A 17431-nucleotide genomic window follows, 5' to 3' on the forward strand; every position below is an offset into this window, starting at 1 on the left:
GCATCCTCCTACGCGCTGAGATCCGATGAGCAAACATCATCCTGCCTGTGACATGAATCAAAGATCAGTCATTCATTTCACTACACAGCCTTTCATGGTGAGAAGAAGAAAGGTTGAAGAAACGTTTAGTTCTCATATTTGAACTTGGAACAATCTTTAAGTTACATTTGAACAACAGCGTACAGGAGAACACACTGCAGATCTTTAAGGGAAAATGCCACAATTGAATGCACCTTAATGCACGTATCTCTGAATATTAATAACGGATCATTTATATTAAGATGATATTTCCCTGCGATGCCATAAAGTAACACTCAGCTGTAGAAAAAAGTGTGTATCGCATCCCCAAAATCGAAATCTTGATATTGCTTTATACTCACCCTATCTGTCTCAATAACAAACGCAGTCATGGTGGTATATCCCCAGGTTTAGTCTCTGATAGGAGACAGCAGGGCGAGGAGGAGGAGGAGGGGGAGGGGGGAGGAAGAAGAGGAGGAGGAGGAACGGCGATGGGTGTCCTACAGGACGTGTCATGTCAAAGTTTCCGAACCAATGGCTGCGCGATTTTGCCCAATCTCCAAAGTCTATTGGCGAGCGTAGCCAATGAGCGCGACAGAAGCTCGGAAAGGTCCAACCTCCTGATCCGTCCAGATTGAAATGTAAGACTGTCTGCACCGCCGTCAGGAAACAGACCGAGAATTGTGCCCCTCTTGTTTCTTATCGCGCAAAGAAGATTCCTTGGACGCGTTTTTTGGACACTGGACACGCTGGACGCGGAGCAGAGACCACGCAGCAGGCAGAAACCGGACACCGTATTCTTCATTTGCGGCTTTAACACAATGGGTAAGTTGAGTGGCGCATGGAGCGTTTTCTTGTCAGGGATGGAGCACACAACGCCACAACGTCCCGCAGCAAATTTGGAGGAACAAACGTGAGATAGTGTCTGAATTCTTGTGACGGATTAGTGAACTCGTTAATCTCTCGCGGGAATTAAAAAGCGACGACGTGAATTATTACATCTGTCAGCGCTGTTCCTGTGGCGTTGAACACGAGACTTTCGCGTGAGTTCGAGCCTCGGTGGCAGACACTCGAAATGTTGCTTAACTTCACGCAAAAACTCTTATTCGTGAAATTGTAGCTACTTTGTGATACACATTTAGATGTAAAAATAAAATCACGTCACACGAACGGCAGATTGGATTACAGGCTGTGGTTGAGCGAGGGTGTAAATATTCTTAAACAAACAGAAACATAAACAAACAGGGGACGGGTGTGTGAGCGTGTGTGTGTGTTCGTGTGTGTGTTCCAGCATGCTTTTACAAGAACTTGAAATTCCCGGATTAAAACATAACGAAACTATTCGCTCCTTTGCTCTATTTGACTGTCTACAATTATAAAGTAAAATTATGAATATGTTAGAAATGTTAGAACCTATGTGGTTGAGGCGCAGAAGGCCTCACGGGTGGAAACGCTTCTTCACCTAATGTCCGTGTTGTTCTCCCACCCTGTGTGTTCCTGTCAGAGCCAGCCTTCGGAGAGGTGAACCAACTCGGCGGCGTCTTCGTCAACGGCAGACCGCTGCCCAACGCCATCCGGCTCCGGATCGTGGAGCTGGCGCAGCTCGGGATTCGACCGTGTGACATCAGCCGGCAGCTCCGCGTCTCCCACGGGTGCGTCAGCAAGATACTGGCCCGCTACAACGAGACCGGCTCCATCCTCCCGGGCGCCATCGGAGGCAGCAAACCGCGGGTCACCACACCCACCGTGGTCAAGCACATACGGACATACAAGCAGAGGGACCCGGGGATTTTTGCCTGGGAGATCCGGGACAGGCTACTCGCCGACGGGGTTTGTGACAAATTCAATCTGCCCTCCGTCAGCTCCATCAGTCGGATCCTGCGCAACAAGATCGGGAATCTCTCCCAGCAGAACCAGTATGAGTCGGGCAAGCAGGCGCCTCATCCACCGCCCCAACCGACGTTACCGTACAACCACTTATACTCATACCCGACGTCCAAAGTGCCAACTCCCCCAGGCATGCCCACCCTCCCCGGACACATGGCCATGCACAGGATATGGCCCTCCTCGCACTCTGTCACAGATATTCTGGGGATACGATCAATAACAGAGCAACAAAGTAAGCATGGAGGCCAGTTGTTGTATTTCCTCTAAAGTTTAATCCAGTAAAAAAAATCATTTTCCAGGGTTTTACGCACAAGAAGATCTGTGTGTGTGTGTGTGTGTGTGTGTGCGCGCACGCGTGTGTGTTTGACAGAATGTTTTGTTTGTTACCCTGATTGTTTTTAAAGGCTTTAAAGAAAGTGTAGTGACTTTCTAGGGCCTCAATGGAGAGAGCGCGTAAAAGCATTAGGTGACCTGCGCAGGACAGGGATCACGGCCTAAAGCTTCTCCTCCGGTTGTGTGTGTGTGGTGTGTGTGTGTGTGTGTGTGTGTGTGTGTGTGTGTGTGTGTGTGTGTGTGTGTGTGTGTGTGTGTGTGTGTGTGTGTGTGTGTGTGTGTGTGTCATTTGCAGGTATAGGCATTGATAGCCTTGGCTTTCCACTCAACTGTTTTGGAAACAGGATCCAGCATAAATCAGTGTTAATGGTTCGACTCAGTGTTGTGAAACGGATTTTCCTTTGTGTTTTTTTGTTCATGCTGTCAGTGCCATGCAAACAGAACCCCGAGCAATAGAAATGTATTTAAGGCAGCGAACCCATAGCAGAAGGAATCACAAGGCAGGAATGCGTCCAGAAAGTTCCACGTTTCTAAACAATTTATGCTTTTCCAAATGATTTGCAGATGTTTCTGGCACGTTTTTTAAATGCCTGAATAAGACGTAGGTGCGTTCAGGGACGGGAGGCCTCGTTTGGTTTCATTTCAACACCAACAAGGTTTAACAAAAGGAAAAATAGAAAAAGGAAATTTGTTGGAAACTTGCTGGTAATATTTTGCAAGATGCGCAGGTTTAGTATTAGTGTGTTGTCAGTGACGTAATTTATAATTTATTGGATTTTATACGCACACACACAAACAAAACGCCGTGGGTGTATTTAACCCCAACCCCTATACACACACACAACACACACACACCAAATATACCAAGGTGTACCACGATCGTATATTTTAAAAGCTTTCTTTAACAGTATCGAGTTACAACATTGGTGGGCTCGCTTCTGTCTCCCCCCGTCCTCCCCCCCTCACACACACACACACACACACACACAGATCGCTTGGATCTGTGTGTATAATATCATATCCATCGCGCACAGCAAAAGCAGAAGGGAAACGGTGAAAGTTAATCTAATTTGTCCGGGACAGGAAGGCGTTTGGTGGGCTAAATGTTTCTGTCTGACCCACCAGAGAGTCGCCTTACCTCCTCTGCCCATCCTGAGCTGCAGGGCCCCCACTCTGATCGGGGGAGGGGGGGGGGGGGGGGGGGGTAGATAAATCTGCGTGTTACAGTATCAAATCTTCCTTAAACGTGAGATCAATTTGTTGCCTAGTATCGGTATTAAGTTTTCGATTTAAGGAAATTCTCTAAAAAGCTGATTTGCATTAGAAACCCAAGAAGCTCTCACCATTTACATTTCACTATTTTATCTCATTTGCATTCACTTTGAAATAAAACGACATTTTAAACAGATTATAATTTTTTTTTAAACCCCTTAAATTTCTATTTGGTAATGATTTCGCAATCGACTCCAAGAAATTAGTTCGTGGGTAAAATAACCCATGATCGCGCCCAAGTGCCCCATGTTGTGTGTGCAGAGGCTTCATATAGGTGTGTTAGTCTGGTTGATGGGCCTGTGCTGGTCTCCTGACTGTCCAATCTTCTCTTCTGACTCTCTTTGCACACCCCCCCCCACCCCCCCACCTCCCCCCAAAGTGTGACAGTCCACCTTTTCCCAGCGCAAAACTAGAAGAGTGGAGCGCAATAAACAGGACTAATTTTCCACCAGCGAGCTCTCCGCCAGTCAGCTGCGTGGTTAAACCGCATTTAGAACCTGGAGCAAAATACACACAGGTAAACAAAAAAGGACGACTAATTTTTTTATAGCACTAACATCCAGATATGATGGACATTAATCATATTCGATCATATTTTTTGTAATTCTGTAGCCCGGAAATTCCCCTTTTTCATTATTAAGACGCTCATATACTGGAGCTTTTTATTTTTTATTGCAAATAAACGCAAATGTACTGAATCATTACAGATTAAATCATCTAATAGTAAATACGTCTAGCAGCCCCCCTGGATGGTCATTCTCTCACGTAACATCCGGTCTGTTAAATATGAACAGGGGCCATGCTCAGCTGTCAGTCATCTTTCCGAGCTGTATTTGTCAAACTGCATAGAGTGAGCGAGGAAATACGTTAAATGTGACCGTGTTCAGTTCCCTCATAAATAGTTATGGCATATTTTGGTGGGCTGTTGGTTTTAGTGCTGGTTCACGCGGGGATCGAGCCAAGACACTGAGCTGCATGGAAAGGAAAACCGACATGGGACATTAGTGAAGGAGGCCTCATGTTCATTAGTCTGCAAAAACACGTTACAGTCGATTGATAGATTTGTAATGATTCTTACCTATTTATTTATGACATTATTGAATTATATAAACAGTGAAAATTCGCCATACACATTTTTTATTAAATATAACGGGGCTCTTATTTTGAAAATCACATTATATTGTTTTTGTTATATTTTTGGGTCAAACACCTATTTTAATATTACTTGAACATATCTAGGTGTGAATATTTTTGGTTGAACAAATATTTTGCGGCCGTGTTCTCTTTTTCCATGCTGCGTTATTATTTATTCTCGAAATTTTTCGCCCGTGACGGAGAAAAATACAATTCTTGGACAGCGCGTGCGCACAAAAAGGGTCATAAAAGCGTTAATAGTAGTCACATAAATAGAATAAAATTAAATATCAATAAATAACTAATTTTTACTGCGTGAAGAAGTAAAGTTGTGGAGTCTGTAAATTGTGTTAAATGTTTGTGTGAAACCGAAGGATTTAAAGCATGTCGTCACATCCATGCCATCCCTGATCCTTTATAATCTTAAAACGAAAGCTTTCGGGTCAAAGGTCTAAATCAAGTCGACTCATTTCTCCCTATGAGGTCAAAGGCCGTTCTAGTAACATGTGGCTTATGCGGGCGAGCAGAGGCACCCATGGGACCCGGAGAGGAGCTTCATTAACGCGAGATTTAAGGCGCGCGGCGGCTCGTGAGGGACTCGATTAACGCCAAGGGGCCGAAACGTCGGGAACTCTCGTTTACGACTGAGCTGTCAAAACACGGCGTTATTCGATTTCGGTTAACCGGTGTGTTATCGCTTAACGTGCTTCTAATAATCGAGTCAAAATATTTTCAGGGTTTGTTTGAAATATATTATAGCTTGGCGAAGTATTGTTCACTTCTAATTTCTCCTTTATCCGCTCTGATTAAGAATAAGTTCCATATGCGTCACAACAAGAAAGATTCGATTATTTCAAATTTAGTTGAAATGATCTTGTAACAAATTTGTTAAATTTATCATTGTACAAAATTTACCAGATTGTAAATTGTTAAAACGTTAGAGGGGGTCTAGACCTTTACAGTATGACGCAATCCAGTGCAAGAGGCTGGGATAAATGCAAGAAAATTTAAATAAAGCCATGATAAATTGATATTTAGTTAATCTGACTGTAAAGGTGCATTATGTTATTGGCTCGTAAGTATGTATACGTGTGTTTGGTGTGTATGAATGTCTGTCAGTATGCCTGTGTGTGTGTGTGTGTGTTTGAGCCTACATACTGTACAGTGTGTTTTGTTGCTTGTGCATTAATCTTCATAGAACTTGAATCAAACTAAAGATATAAATGCAACAAAACATACATTTCTAAGGTAACATAGAGCTTGTGTGGCAAATAAGATGCAGTGAAATCACCCACAAACACAGACATGCACCCACAGACACTCAGCCAGACACCCGCAGTCACCCCCGCCCCCAGACACACACACACACACACACACACACACACAAACACACACAACATGCAGCAAAAAACACACACAGACAAGCTGCATTTCTATGTATAGTTGTGTGTTATTATCGCTGCGGATGTTAGTTTTGGTGTATATTTGTTACAACCGATTTCTCAGAAGTTGTCCTAGAGTCTCCCGCGTAGCAAAACGACATAAAAATACACGAGAGAAACAAAAAGTAGGAATAATTCTCAGTAGTGGCAGACCACCCAGGCATCGAGCTGCAGCCTGGCTGTTGAAAAGCTTTGGTGAATTCCCCACGTTCGGCTCTGTCGCCGTGCCAGAGCACCAAAGCTCATTCATGCTTCAGACTCCTTCTCTATCATATTTCTCCTCCTCCTCCATTTTCACTCTCAATCTTTCATGACATCTGTTTTGTGGCGCCCCCCCACCCAAACCGCCTTCGTCTGCCGCGGTACATCAACGCCATGCAAAGCAACAGTTCCATATACACACACACACACACACACACACACGCAGACGTGCAAATCACGCGTTTGTGATTTTACACAGTGGTTTTAATGTGTTCCAGGAGCATGAGGGTGCATAATTGATCGTGCATACTTTGAGGAAAATTGGAAAAATTCGTTTTTTATGCAGGCGGTTGAGGTATTGCAAGATTGACGTGAGAGCTATGCTGCTCATAACTCTTCCTCTTCGCTTCTCCATGCATGTTCTTCTTCCTTATGTTATCTCACAACTGGCATTGACCTTTGACCTCCACCTGCTAAAACCTCTCTGTCTCTCTCTCCTCCTCCCCCCCAACCAGACGCAGAGTGGATTGCCCACAGTGAACAGCTATGTCACAGCGCCCAGCATCCCTCCCTACCACCCTCCCACCCAAGTGTCGCCCTACATGGGGTACAGCGCCACCACGTCGGCCTATGTGACCGGACCCACGTGGCCGCCAGCCAGTGGCAGTGCTCTATCTCCCCGCAGCTGTGACATCGCCGCCCCGCTGGCCTTCAAGGGCGTGGCGGCCAGCCGCGACGCCATTCACCCGGTCACCGCCTCAGCACTGTAAAATGGGAGATTGGGAGAAAGAAAGAAAGAAGGGTGAGACACTGAACTCACCACGAAGGACTCGGACCCATATTTGTGCCGCTCTCTTCACACACACACACACACACACACACACACACACACACACACACACACACACAAACACTACCCCGCCCCCCGTCCTTCCTAGCTAGACACAACCAGGCCAAAGAGACACGGAGAATAAAACCATCCATCACTTTTTACCCACAAACTCACCTTTTGTGTGGAAGACGTAGCAGGACAGGTGCACTGAAGGACAGTGGACTGAGGACATTTTGCCTTCCATCTTCTCAAATCCTCTCAGATTCTTTACTGCACGCTGCTGCAAATGTCTGTGGTGAACATGGGGTAACGTATAACTTCATAAATAAGCAATCAAAGAAGAGGGGAAAAAGTTTGCATTAGTGTTTCAGGGTGCTTATCAAATTGCTATTGTTGTTGTTTTTTTTATGTTTGTATGCTTTTTTTGTCGTTGATGTTTTGATAAAAGTAATTGTTTTATGGCGCATTGTTTTTTCCCACTTCTCTAAAAAAAATGTAGCCTTTGCAAAGCGCTTCCAAGAGAAGTTATCATTATGTTTATTTATTAGATTAAGGTACGTTGAATGAAGTGCAATTCGCCTCACAGACAGCATGGGAATCTCCACGCACATTTAGACTGAATTGGCATTGGTCTTATGTTGGAGTTTAACGTATAACAGTTGAGCTGCACAGTTCCAAATGTTGCACAATGAAATTGAATGTATCTTATTAAATTGTTTGGCTGTTACTGGTCTTTATGAGCTACTCCAGTTGTTTGGGGAATCCTTAACACATTTGATTTAGACAAGAGAGACAGAAAGAGTCGAATGTTCCTGTGTGCACACATGTGGCGACGGTACACTCAGCCCGCTGTAGTCTACTGGGGCCACAAACAGGAAACAGCGTCACGTGTTTACCCACTAACGAAATGACCAAAAAAAAAGAGAGGAGGATTTGCAAATGAAAGTGTGGTAAATCTACTTTTCATAACAAATGTGTGTGTGCGTGCTCGTACACGGGCGCAGGGACGGATTGATGTGAGGGATCACCGGTCACGGCTCACTAGGAAAGCTCAAACACGCTTTGCATATATGAAGCTTTTTAAAATATTTCGGCCATTAAATTAACTAGTTATTTGATTATTCAATCGGTTTTCACTTATGGCACTTGTTTTGTTTAATGGACAAAACCATGATAAACCTATGATAACCTTAGGAAATATAGGCATAAACTATAAACTTATTTTGACAACAACAATCTCATTTTTGAAAGACTTTATCTTACTTTGAAAATATTAGTCAAGGCCCCGTGATATGCATTTAAAATTGTCATATGCAATTTCTGCCTGCTGGATTATGTGTGTGTAAGATGCCGTAAATTACAACACCAATTTGGGCTCGGAGAGCTAAGGGGCCCTGGGGATGAGGTGGAGCCGGCCCGGAGTCCAAAGGGCCCACAAATAGTTCTCACTGGACTGGACTGCGGTCTAACAAGGTCATCAGACATCTGACCCACACCAGAACCTACAGCGGGCCATAAAAGGGCCAAATAGGGCTCAGCCAGGGCTTAGTCAACATGTTCACTACAAAAGAACAGGACACAGCCCAGTTAACAAATGACATGCTTGCAGAAAATACATTTTAGGGGAAGAATGCAATGACATAAATTACAATTAAATCTGTCCCCGTCTTCGCCCTGCAGCAAACCAGACCAGAGACCAGAGACCCGCTCCAGCATCAGCAGTTACACATTTAGCTCGATCCAGTGACTCTTTTGTGCCTCACATGGCCTCCTGGTTGTTTTTAGTTCCTCCTCCTCCTCCTCCTCCTCCTCCTCCTCCTCTTGTGTCGCAGCGTAAACAGTCCCTCCGTGCGACAGTGTCAACAGTCCTCCCCACGCACACGGGGCTGATTTGACTTGGAAAGCGCTCTGCCCCCGCATCCAGTGGTCACGGACCGTTGCTCGCGGATCGCGGTGTTTTCTTTGACCGTACGTGAACCACATCACAGGGGACGTGAGGATCACACACACACACACACACACACACACACACACACACACACACACACACACACACACACACAGAAACACGCCCGCCGTACTACCGGTCAGCCTCCCTCCTCCCTTTACCATCCGAACATCCGTCACGTAAATGATAGTTACAGTCATGAAAGAGCGCCTCGTTTTAATGTCTCTGTTTTTACTTCTGCCTACACACACTCTCTCTTCTCTTTCTCTCTCACACACACATACGACTTTTCTTTTCAAGGTCCTGTTTTAATCTCCTCTGACTCACACAACGAACAAAGTGCGGTCGTCTTAATTGACACCAGTTTGCAAAAAAAAAAAAAAAAAGAAAAGAAACAAGAACATCGTGTTTTCTAGACGGGTAAATAGTTTCTGGAGAGCTTAATCATCTCTGCTCTTGTTGTCTAATGCCGGTCAACTTTATGGACATGAGGTCTAGGAGGCGTAACTTTCAAAATAGGGCCGAACATGTGTTGATAATTAATGATGGTGAGTCTGACTTCAGTGTCATATGGTTATCTTTACGTCTCCACATGCAATCAGAAACAAGACAGCCATTTCCAGAGTAACACAGAGCAGAAAGTATGGAGCAGCAACGCCTGTACAGCACTTCATGTATGTCTGAAAGAGTCTGACAACAGCCAGAGTGTTTTCTTAATGCTTTAAAACAGCAACGCCAAGGCCCACAGGTGAGTTAAAGCACGGAAAAATTCACGTCTGGTTCAGCTTCTTTCTCTACTCGTGTGTCTTTGGCGTTCAACCGCACGGAGATGAATCACTGTTTCTGCTTGCAATGTAAATCTTGGACTTGTTAACACGTATTAATCATTAGGTTTGAATGTCTTCATTAGGGGGGGGGGGGGGGACAGACAGGTACGACCATGTCCACATCGCATGCCTGTCTAACCCCGGGATTGGAAATGTTACTGGGAAAGATGAGGAATATGGATGGAATGGACGGTTGAAGATTTATGAGGGAATCCAGGTGAGGGGGTGGTTCTGTTGCTTGGTTACCTGTAACGTTGCACATGTTACAAGCTTCCAACGTCTGACAAACAAACACAGACGCTCTGCACTCCATCACAGAGATGACAAGGTAAAGCGCTTACAATTCCATCAGTCTGCAAGTCATCGTTGCGACTCCATCACCACGGGGGCCCCGGGCGAAAAAAACAGGAGCCGTTTTCCATTTTTTGGCAGAGACAAACTCCCATATTAATGATGACTGTCAAGCGCCAACGTGGCTCAGCACAACCTGTAACCCTCCACCAGATGAGGTTAAGATGAGTTTCGTACAAAACAGCCCCCCCTGCCCCACGGCTGTGCGACAGGTGTGTGTGTGTGTTTGCATGTGTGCATATTTGTGTAAGAGATAGCCTGGCAGAGAGAGAGAATGTGTGCGGTTACCCCTCCCATTTGAATGTCTTGAGCTTGTTGTTTTAGCTCGCACTAAGCTTTGCTCGAGCACCGAGAGAGAGAGAGAGAGAGAGAGAGAGAGAGAGAGAGAGAGAGAGAGAGAGAGAGAGAGAGAGAGAGAGAGAGAGAGAGAGAGAGAGAGAGAGAGAGAGAGAGAGAGAGAGAGAGAGAGAGAGAGAGAGAGAGAGAGAGAGAGAGAGAGAGAGAGGACTGACACACAACGTCTACAACTGACAGCTCCTCAAACAACAAAGTGCTCTAATGGTGAAGTGAAGGAAAGTGATGTCCTTATAACGTCACTTTTATGATGAAAAGCTACATTGAAAGACAACATGTGTTTACACACACACACACACACACACACACACACACACAAAATCAGGAACAAAAGATCCTTTTTATTCTTTTTTTTGGAACATTTTATCTGTTGCCAGTAAATACAAGTTACATTCCATAAAAGTTGTAGAAGGATTCTACTTTGAAATGGTAAAAATGTCAGATTGATAAGTTTTAGACATAAGAAAGTAAATGATTGAAACAGATTTGATAACATGAAAAGGGAATAAAAAGTACATAAAAAGTCATGCAGAAAGGTCGCTGCTACCTAAAATTAGTCTCTCTTCACATACATGCTCATACATGCTTGTATCATATCTAAACTAAAAACAATACGTGCGTACAAGAAGTTCATATGTAATCAATTCACAAATGCCTCTATTAAGAAAGTATCACATAATGGGACTGGTTCGGCTGTACTGTAGTGTATAATCATCTACGGCATGAATGAACGTACGAACGTGTGTAAGTACACACAACAGTATGTGTGTATGTAAACACACGCGTCACATGTAGTTGGTGTGTACTGTACTCACTTCAAAAGCTGCTCTGTAATGAGCCGTTTCCATGAACATGTGAGTGACTTTTGCAGACGGATCGCCGCGTCTAAACTCACTATGTGCTCAAGTTATGGTGTCTATTATAAACTGTGCTGCTATTAGGACGTAAACACTCGCACTTCCTTAAAAATGTATCTAAAAAGTTTCCCTTCATCCTGAATTCACCGCTGAAAGCTGAAAGCTGAAAGGCACTTTTTTTTTAAACTATTAAAACTACATCATTAGTCAGTTTGCAAATACTGCTCTGAAATCCTGAGGAACTTACTTCACGTGAGAGAAGATATTATTTGGAATGTTTATTTGGTGAGTGTGTTCTCAAGTAGAAACAAAAATCTGAAAAAAATCAAAATCCGTAGAGCTTTGGTTGGTCATTTGTGGGGTCAGCTTAAGTTTCCCGGCCTGAGATGTGATCTATAAGGCACTCGCATGGCTTTTCCCTCTTCTCCTTTACCAGTTCTTCTGTAGCCATCCAGACACGTATTCATAGACCAGCAGCATCACGGCTCCACCTGGAAACAAACAAGCAGGAATCTCATCCATCCATTCTAGTGTTATATGGACAAAATGCTTTCAGATTTCAGATGCTTCGTTTCCCTGACAACATCTTTTGTTTAGGCAGAAAGGAAACACTGACTCCTTTAGATTCAGTGTAATGTTGTTGTCCTTGCTGACTTTGCAGGGTTTGATGACAGCAAGTATTAACAATTTTTTAAATGGAAGGAGTGCGAACTTGATCCCTCCCTCAGTCGATGATTGGCCGCCATTAGGCTACAATCAAGCAAAGTTCAACCTAGCACTGACATGTTAAACATAAGAAAATAATCATTTCAGCTCATTCAACAATTCCAAAGCCAATAATCCAAATAATCTCAAAGAAAAGTTATTAAGTGAAATTGAAACAGAACCATTTTCAGCCACTGTAACAGATGAAAATGGTTGATGAAAAGGAAAAGGATTATGATTATTATTATTTTACCTGGTCCAAGCCTCATTATCTTGGGCACCAACCCCTTATACAGCGCCAAGTACCTACATTAGAGAAACAGAGAGGATGAAGGTTTAAAGGCTGAAAACCAAAACAAATCCTGCCAAGACTTCAGTTTGACACGTACTCTTGGAAAAGTGTGGTGTGTGTGTATGCTTGTATTCCTGCATAGGAGTGTGCAATAGCTGGCACTGCTGCAGAATGTGAAGATAAGTTCCTGCCTGTCTCACCCCTGTTAGGTAGAGTGAGGTCTAACATCCTGCCTGTCTCACCCCTGAGTGAGGTCTAACATCCTGCCTGTCTCACCCCTGTTAGGTAGAGTAAGGTCTAACATCCTGCCTGTCTCACCCCTGAGTGAGGTCTCACATCCTGCGCTGGTCTCTACCTGCCTTAATGCATTCAAGGTGATCAGTGGCTGGCCTCCTCCTCCTCCTTCTCCTCCTCCTCCGCCTCGTGCTCCCTGTCCCGCTCCCTGCCCCCGCCACTGACGGCGTTAATAAGGCTCGACCCACTTCCTCCCGGGCCCTCTGTCTGATTAGATTGACCCGTGGAGCGCCGCGCGGCTCGTTAGGGTCTGCTTAACGACGTCTCCCATAGGGACCACTAATTAGCTGCGACTGTGTTGTGTTAGAGCGAGGGACTGGATGTGGCGGAGGGGGCACCCCCGTACGCACGCACCCCTGCAACGGCAACCTCTGCTGTGCCATTCCTGCAGCCGCCCCCGAGGCTCCTGCGTCCTCTAACTACAAACATCTCGCTGGCCCTTGTCTAACGTAGCTGCATGGGGGAAAGTGGAAAGCCTCAGGCAGCTTGCTAACATAACACATCTTTCCTTGATGCTTCCATTTAGACCGCTGAGGCTCGAAAATATGTTAACATTTACTGTACGACTGACAGACTGCAGAAATGTATGATCGCACATGTGAGGAACACAGTCCAGAATGGAACGTCATGATTTAGTTTCCACTCCTCGGATCACAGCTCAGCACTTCTCCCGACCCTGGTAGCGTCTAGCTGCAGCTGCTGCGTTTGTCTTTTCAGTTTGACAGATAACCGACAATTAACTGCTATCAAAACACACAAAGTGCCCCATTAAATCTTGGATGCACCAGCCACTGATGCCGTTGACAGTGTGTTCGATGCTGCCAGAGGCTGCCAAACCCATCTCTGTTCCACGGAAGAGTTCCATACCCCTCCTCTCGGGAGACCAGCGCCATGGTCTGGAAGCAGGTGCGGTACTTGATCTCTCCGGGCACCGGCTGGGGGCCTTGGATGCGGCTCTTGGCCACGTCGAAGGGAATGTTCACGCAGGAGGAGATGGTCCCAGACACCAGGCCGATAGTGAACTTCCTCAGGAACTCCAGGGTCGGGTCCTGATGGTGGGAGGAGAAATAAAAGTAGTGAATATCTGTGTACGTATGTATTCCATATGGGAAATCATACATTGCTGCAGTGGGCCTCAGGTTGTAAATGCAGCGCTGGAACATAAACAGTGAATAAAACACACAGGGATAAAGACAGAAAGTAATGACATGGAGGCGATCGAAGAAATTGTGACATTATGCGTGTACGTACGAGAGTGAAAGCTGTGGAGAGGGCGAGCGGGCTTGTGCATATGATTGCAAAGCTGCCATGAAAGCCCTGATCATTTTATGGTAGCGGGGGGCAGATTAGTGCTTCCTGACTGCGGTGCGGCTCTCTGATTGGCTGAGCAGAAGCACATGTTCTCCGCGGAGCCAAGACGGAGGATTTATAAACAGGGTTCATGCAGGCAGACTGGGGAGGCATATGGGGACAATTTGGGTAATTGGGCTGTGACTCGGCACAGGGGTATTACTGTACCAAAGAAGCCCAGACTCAGAGAGCTCTGACAGCTAATTGGCCAGGATATTTTTACAAATGACAGCAGCCTCTCTGGTCCAGGCCTTTCTCAAGCGGCTGGACACCCTGAGAGCTGAGGTAAATCAACAGCTAATCCCACTTCTTCTGTTTTTTTCAAGTGGGATGTGGGGAAGGGGGCAGCATACCCGTGGCCTAAGTACACCCATCAACCCACTTCCTAACAGCCTTAAGCAAACATCTCCTCGCACATTGGCTCGTGAATGATGGCAGTGTGCTATCTGCCCCCTCTGTGCTATTCAAATGGTGATACGAGAGAAGCCTGAGCTCGGCTCGCCTGAATTTGACTGCGGACACGTCTGACTTGCAAGCTCATTGCCCATGTTGCTGACAAAAGGGCTGTGGAGCCACGCCACCGTCAGCCTGGCCAGCGAGTCGGTGGAGGCCACAATATTTATCCTTCGCTGCCTCAACAATGGTCACAAAGAGGCTTCGCTACATCAACGTGCATATTCTCAAAGGCGATGGCCGCAGTGCAGGAACAGAGCTATTTCAGTCATTCAGCCACATAATTATAATTCATGGAGGATGACCACTTGGTTCTCTGTGCATCCTGCGTCAATGGAAAAATGTTGAATATAGGAGCGACCGGGCTTCCACTGTAACCTTCTGTTGAAAACGGGTCCGTTGTCTGCTTCCAATTAGTTCATTGGAGTTAATCTAATGCTCCGGTTTGTACATGTGGGACTGGCGTATGGTAACGTTTCCATTAAACAAAATTATCTTTTGTTTGGGCCATCAGGCTGTGCCGGATGTGTAACGTGAGACTTTGAGGATGTTATGAAGAGCTAACAGACGAGGTATTAGGGGGACTGATCTTACAAGCTCCTCTCTGATTTTTGCTTCCTTTCTTTGCCATCGCATTCAGGCTGACTAATCACTCTGTCAAACACTTGCTATTCCCCCACTGGCGAGGTAGCTGGGACACGTGCGTATCATATAGCCTGAGGTTAGCAAAAAAAATGTGCCGTAGTCAAGGTTACAAACAAGGAGGCCTGAGCGAAGCTAAAATGATGCGTGTGTCACTTTGCTGAGCAGAAATAGAGCGGGACAAGAGACGGAGGTGTTACCGGGTTGGTAGGAATGGCATCCTTCACGTTGAAGTAGAAGCCAAAGTAGATCATGTTGAAAACTCCATGGCGTCCCAGCGTTGATGTCAAGCCTTTATTCAGTCCTCGCCGCCCAAATCCGTCAGACTTAATGATGCGTCTTGCTTGGGCGAATGAGGACGGTTGCTGTATTGAATGTTTTAGAAAAAAAAAGGACACGTCAAAGTTTGACTCCAAACCACAGGGCCTCTGAAGATATGCATGTATTACTGACATGTTACAAGTTAGTACAGTATTTCAATGCGCTTGACCTCCTTGAAGGAATCTCTGTTGGCCTGCAGGCTGACTTTCACCACTTCGAACGGATTGACGACCACAGCCTCGGTCAGGCCTGCGCCCAGCCCGGCTGCAGACAGTGCCTGCGGGGTACATGGACATAATTTAGGTCTGAGGACAATATTGTGGCAGAGACAGAGCGGAAAAAGTGGAAGATGAGTAAGAATCGCAGATAGACTGTATCACTTAGTTTACCAGCGTATCCAAGCAACAAGGGCTTATTGCAGAGTTTCCCCGAGTCTCTTTGTGTCCACTTAAAACGGATATTTGTTTTTATCATGCCTGCCATTGTTACCATTCGACAAATGTTAAAAGACAGGCGAGGCGGCTGCCGTTGACAAATGAAGGAGGAAAGACGAGAAGGGAAGTAAATAAAATGCAAATAAATGTATAATATAATCTAATACCAGGGATTTAACAGTATGTGTTGCAACCGTGTGTGTTTGCGTGGGCGCTGTGGCTGTACTGTGTGTGCTTTTGCTTGTGCGTGTGTGTGAGTGTGTGCGTGCGTGCTCGCAGAGAGGCGTAATGGGAACATGTCAAGAACGTGTCTATAGCTCATTACTCTTTCTGCCTCTTTATCCTGCTGTCAGAGCCTCGGAACCCATCCTCTCAGACATGCCTCACGATGTTTACACAGTCAGCCCGCCATGTTTTAATTCCTTATTTGTATTATTACCGTGTGTGTCCTCATTAATCAGAGTGAAGGCATTCAGCTGTGCCATGCTGAGCAGCTGAGAGAGGGAGGCAGCGCTGTGCCATTCAGACCCAATCTGCACCTCTCCCGCACTAACGAGCGTATGCGACTACAGCGTTTGATACGTAGGGGCCTCTGGGGCAAAGGGTGAGCAGGCGTTTGAGGAAGAGGAAGAGGAGGAAAAAGGAGGCGGTAGAAGAGCGAATGATGGATGGGACAGGTAAACATTTCTCCACCAATGGCTGAACAAACAAGCCTGAGATACATGCCGTGCCGGGGCGGCCTCCACGCTGAGTTACAGGTAAGACATCGATCAAGCGTGACACCTGGCTGCCACCTGAATAGGTGGTGTGTGTGTGTGTGTGTGTGTGGTGACCACGCCCTATACCTTGAATCTGTCTTCCCTAGAACTGTGACTTAATGTAACAGAAGCCAGACTAGAGGAGGATGAAACTATTTGTGCGTCCTGTAGACCAACCAGGTTCCAATATTAACAGCAGTCATGCGTAACGTTCCACTTCAGACTCAGATCAGCGTTGGCTCGGGCTGAAGCCAGACGATTACGTTCAGATGCTCTCACAACTGGTCCCTGCCACTTGCTGTACTTCCCCTCCAACAGGGGAGTCAATCAAATCAAAAGAAAACAAGGCCTCCCTGCCAACAAACACTCCCGGCTTGCCGAATTCATTATTTATGCAAATGATTGGTAGCAACTCAACTTGTTTTTTACTGGCTGCTCTGCTGCCTGGAATCGAACTTACAGTTTGAGTTCAGACAGAAACAGGAGGTCATTAACTGATCTCTCCGAGTTACAAATACACCCATTCAGGATCGGCCTTAAAAAAGCCCACATTGTCCCACTTTTGATCTCCCTTGATGTAGCACTAATGTGCACACTGGGTGAAAGGAGGCTGTTTTAGGCACCGTCTCTTTGAGGGACCTTTCCAAAAAGACCTGCGCTCGTCTTAATAGCCCTGAGTTTAACTACACTACTACTACACTTTTCTCTGTGCGTCTCAACTACACA

At 45.7% G+C, this 17431-nt stretch overlaps 2 protein-coding genes across 5 annotated transcripts in view; one reads left to right on the top strand and one right to left on the bottom strand.

Moving 5' to 3' along the window:
• Positions 1–665: 665 nt before the first annotated feature.
• Positions 666–7860, top strand: pax9 (paired box 9). Of its 2 annotated transcripts, XM_076157781.1 has the most exons (5): positions 666–843; positions 1523–2137; positions 3368–3369; positions 3890–4027; positions 6803–7860. In XM_076157781.1, exons 1-5 carry the CDS (start codon positions 840–842, stop codon positions 7055–7057), a joined length of 1014 nt encoding a protein of 337 aa, XP_076013896.1. In that variant the 5' UTR covers positions 666–839; the 3' UTR covers positions 7058–7860. The 2 variants fall into 2 exon arrangements, with proteins under 2 accessions (XP_076013896.1, XP_076013895.1); XM_076157780.1 differs by lacking the exons at positions 3368–3369; positions 3890–4027.
• A 3060-nt stretch (positions 7861–10920) lies between these two features.
• slc25a21 (solute carrier family 25 member 21) overlaps positions 10921–17431 on the bottom strand; it is a 73355-nt gene continuing 66844 nt past the window's right edge. For all 3 annotated transcript variants that reach the window (XM_076157320.1, XM_076157321.1, XM_076157322.1), the window contains 5 exons: positions 15683–15790; positions 15393–15557; positions 13615–13796; positions 12415–12467; positions 10921–11947 (listed from right to left, as the gene is read on the bottom strand). In XM_076157320.1, the coding sequence (XP_076013435.1) occupies positions 11886–11947; positions 12415–12467; positions 13615–13796; positions 15393–15557; positions 15683–15790 (570 nt within the window). In that variant the 3' untranslated portion in view covers positions 10921–11885. The remainder of the gene's footprint in view (positions 11948–12414; positions 12468–13614; positions 13797–15392; positions 15558–15682; positions 15791–17431) is intronic.

This window comes from Genypterus blacodes, unplaced genomic scaffold (genome assembly GCF_046128005.1).
Source record: "Genypterus blacodes isolate CSIRO-AG114 ecotype Tasmania unplaced genomic scaffold, CSIRO-AGI_Gbla_v1 ptg000073l_1, whole genome shotgun sequence".
In the NCBI taxonomy this organism is placed as follows: Eukaryota; Metazoa; Chordata; class Actinopteri; order Ophidiiformes; family Ophidiidae; genus Genypterus; species Genypterus blacodes.

What these genes read in the sequence shown, in the direction of transcription:
- pax9 (XM_076157781.1), top strand. An exon ending in CTGGAGCAAAATACACACAG is followed by an intron (nt 4,028 to 6,802) that starts GTAAACAAAAAA and finishes CCCCCCAACCAG; the next exon opens with ACGCAGAGTGGATTGCCCAC.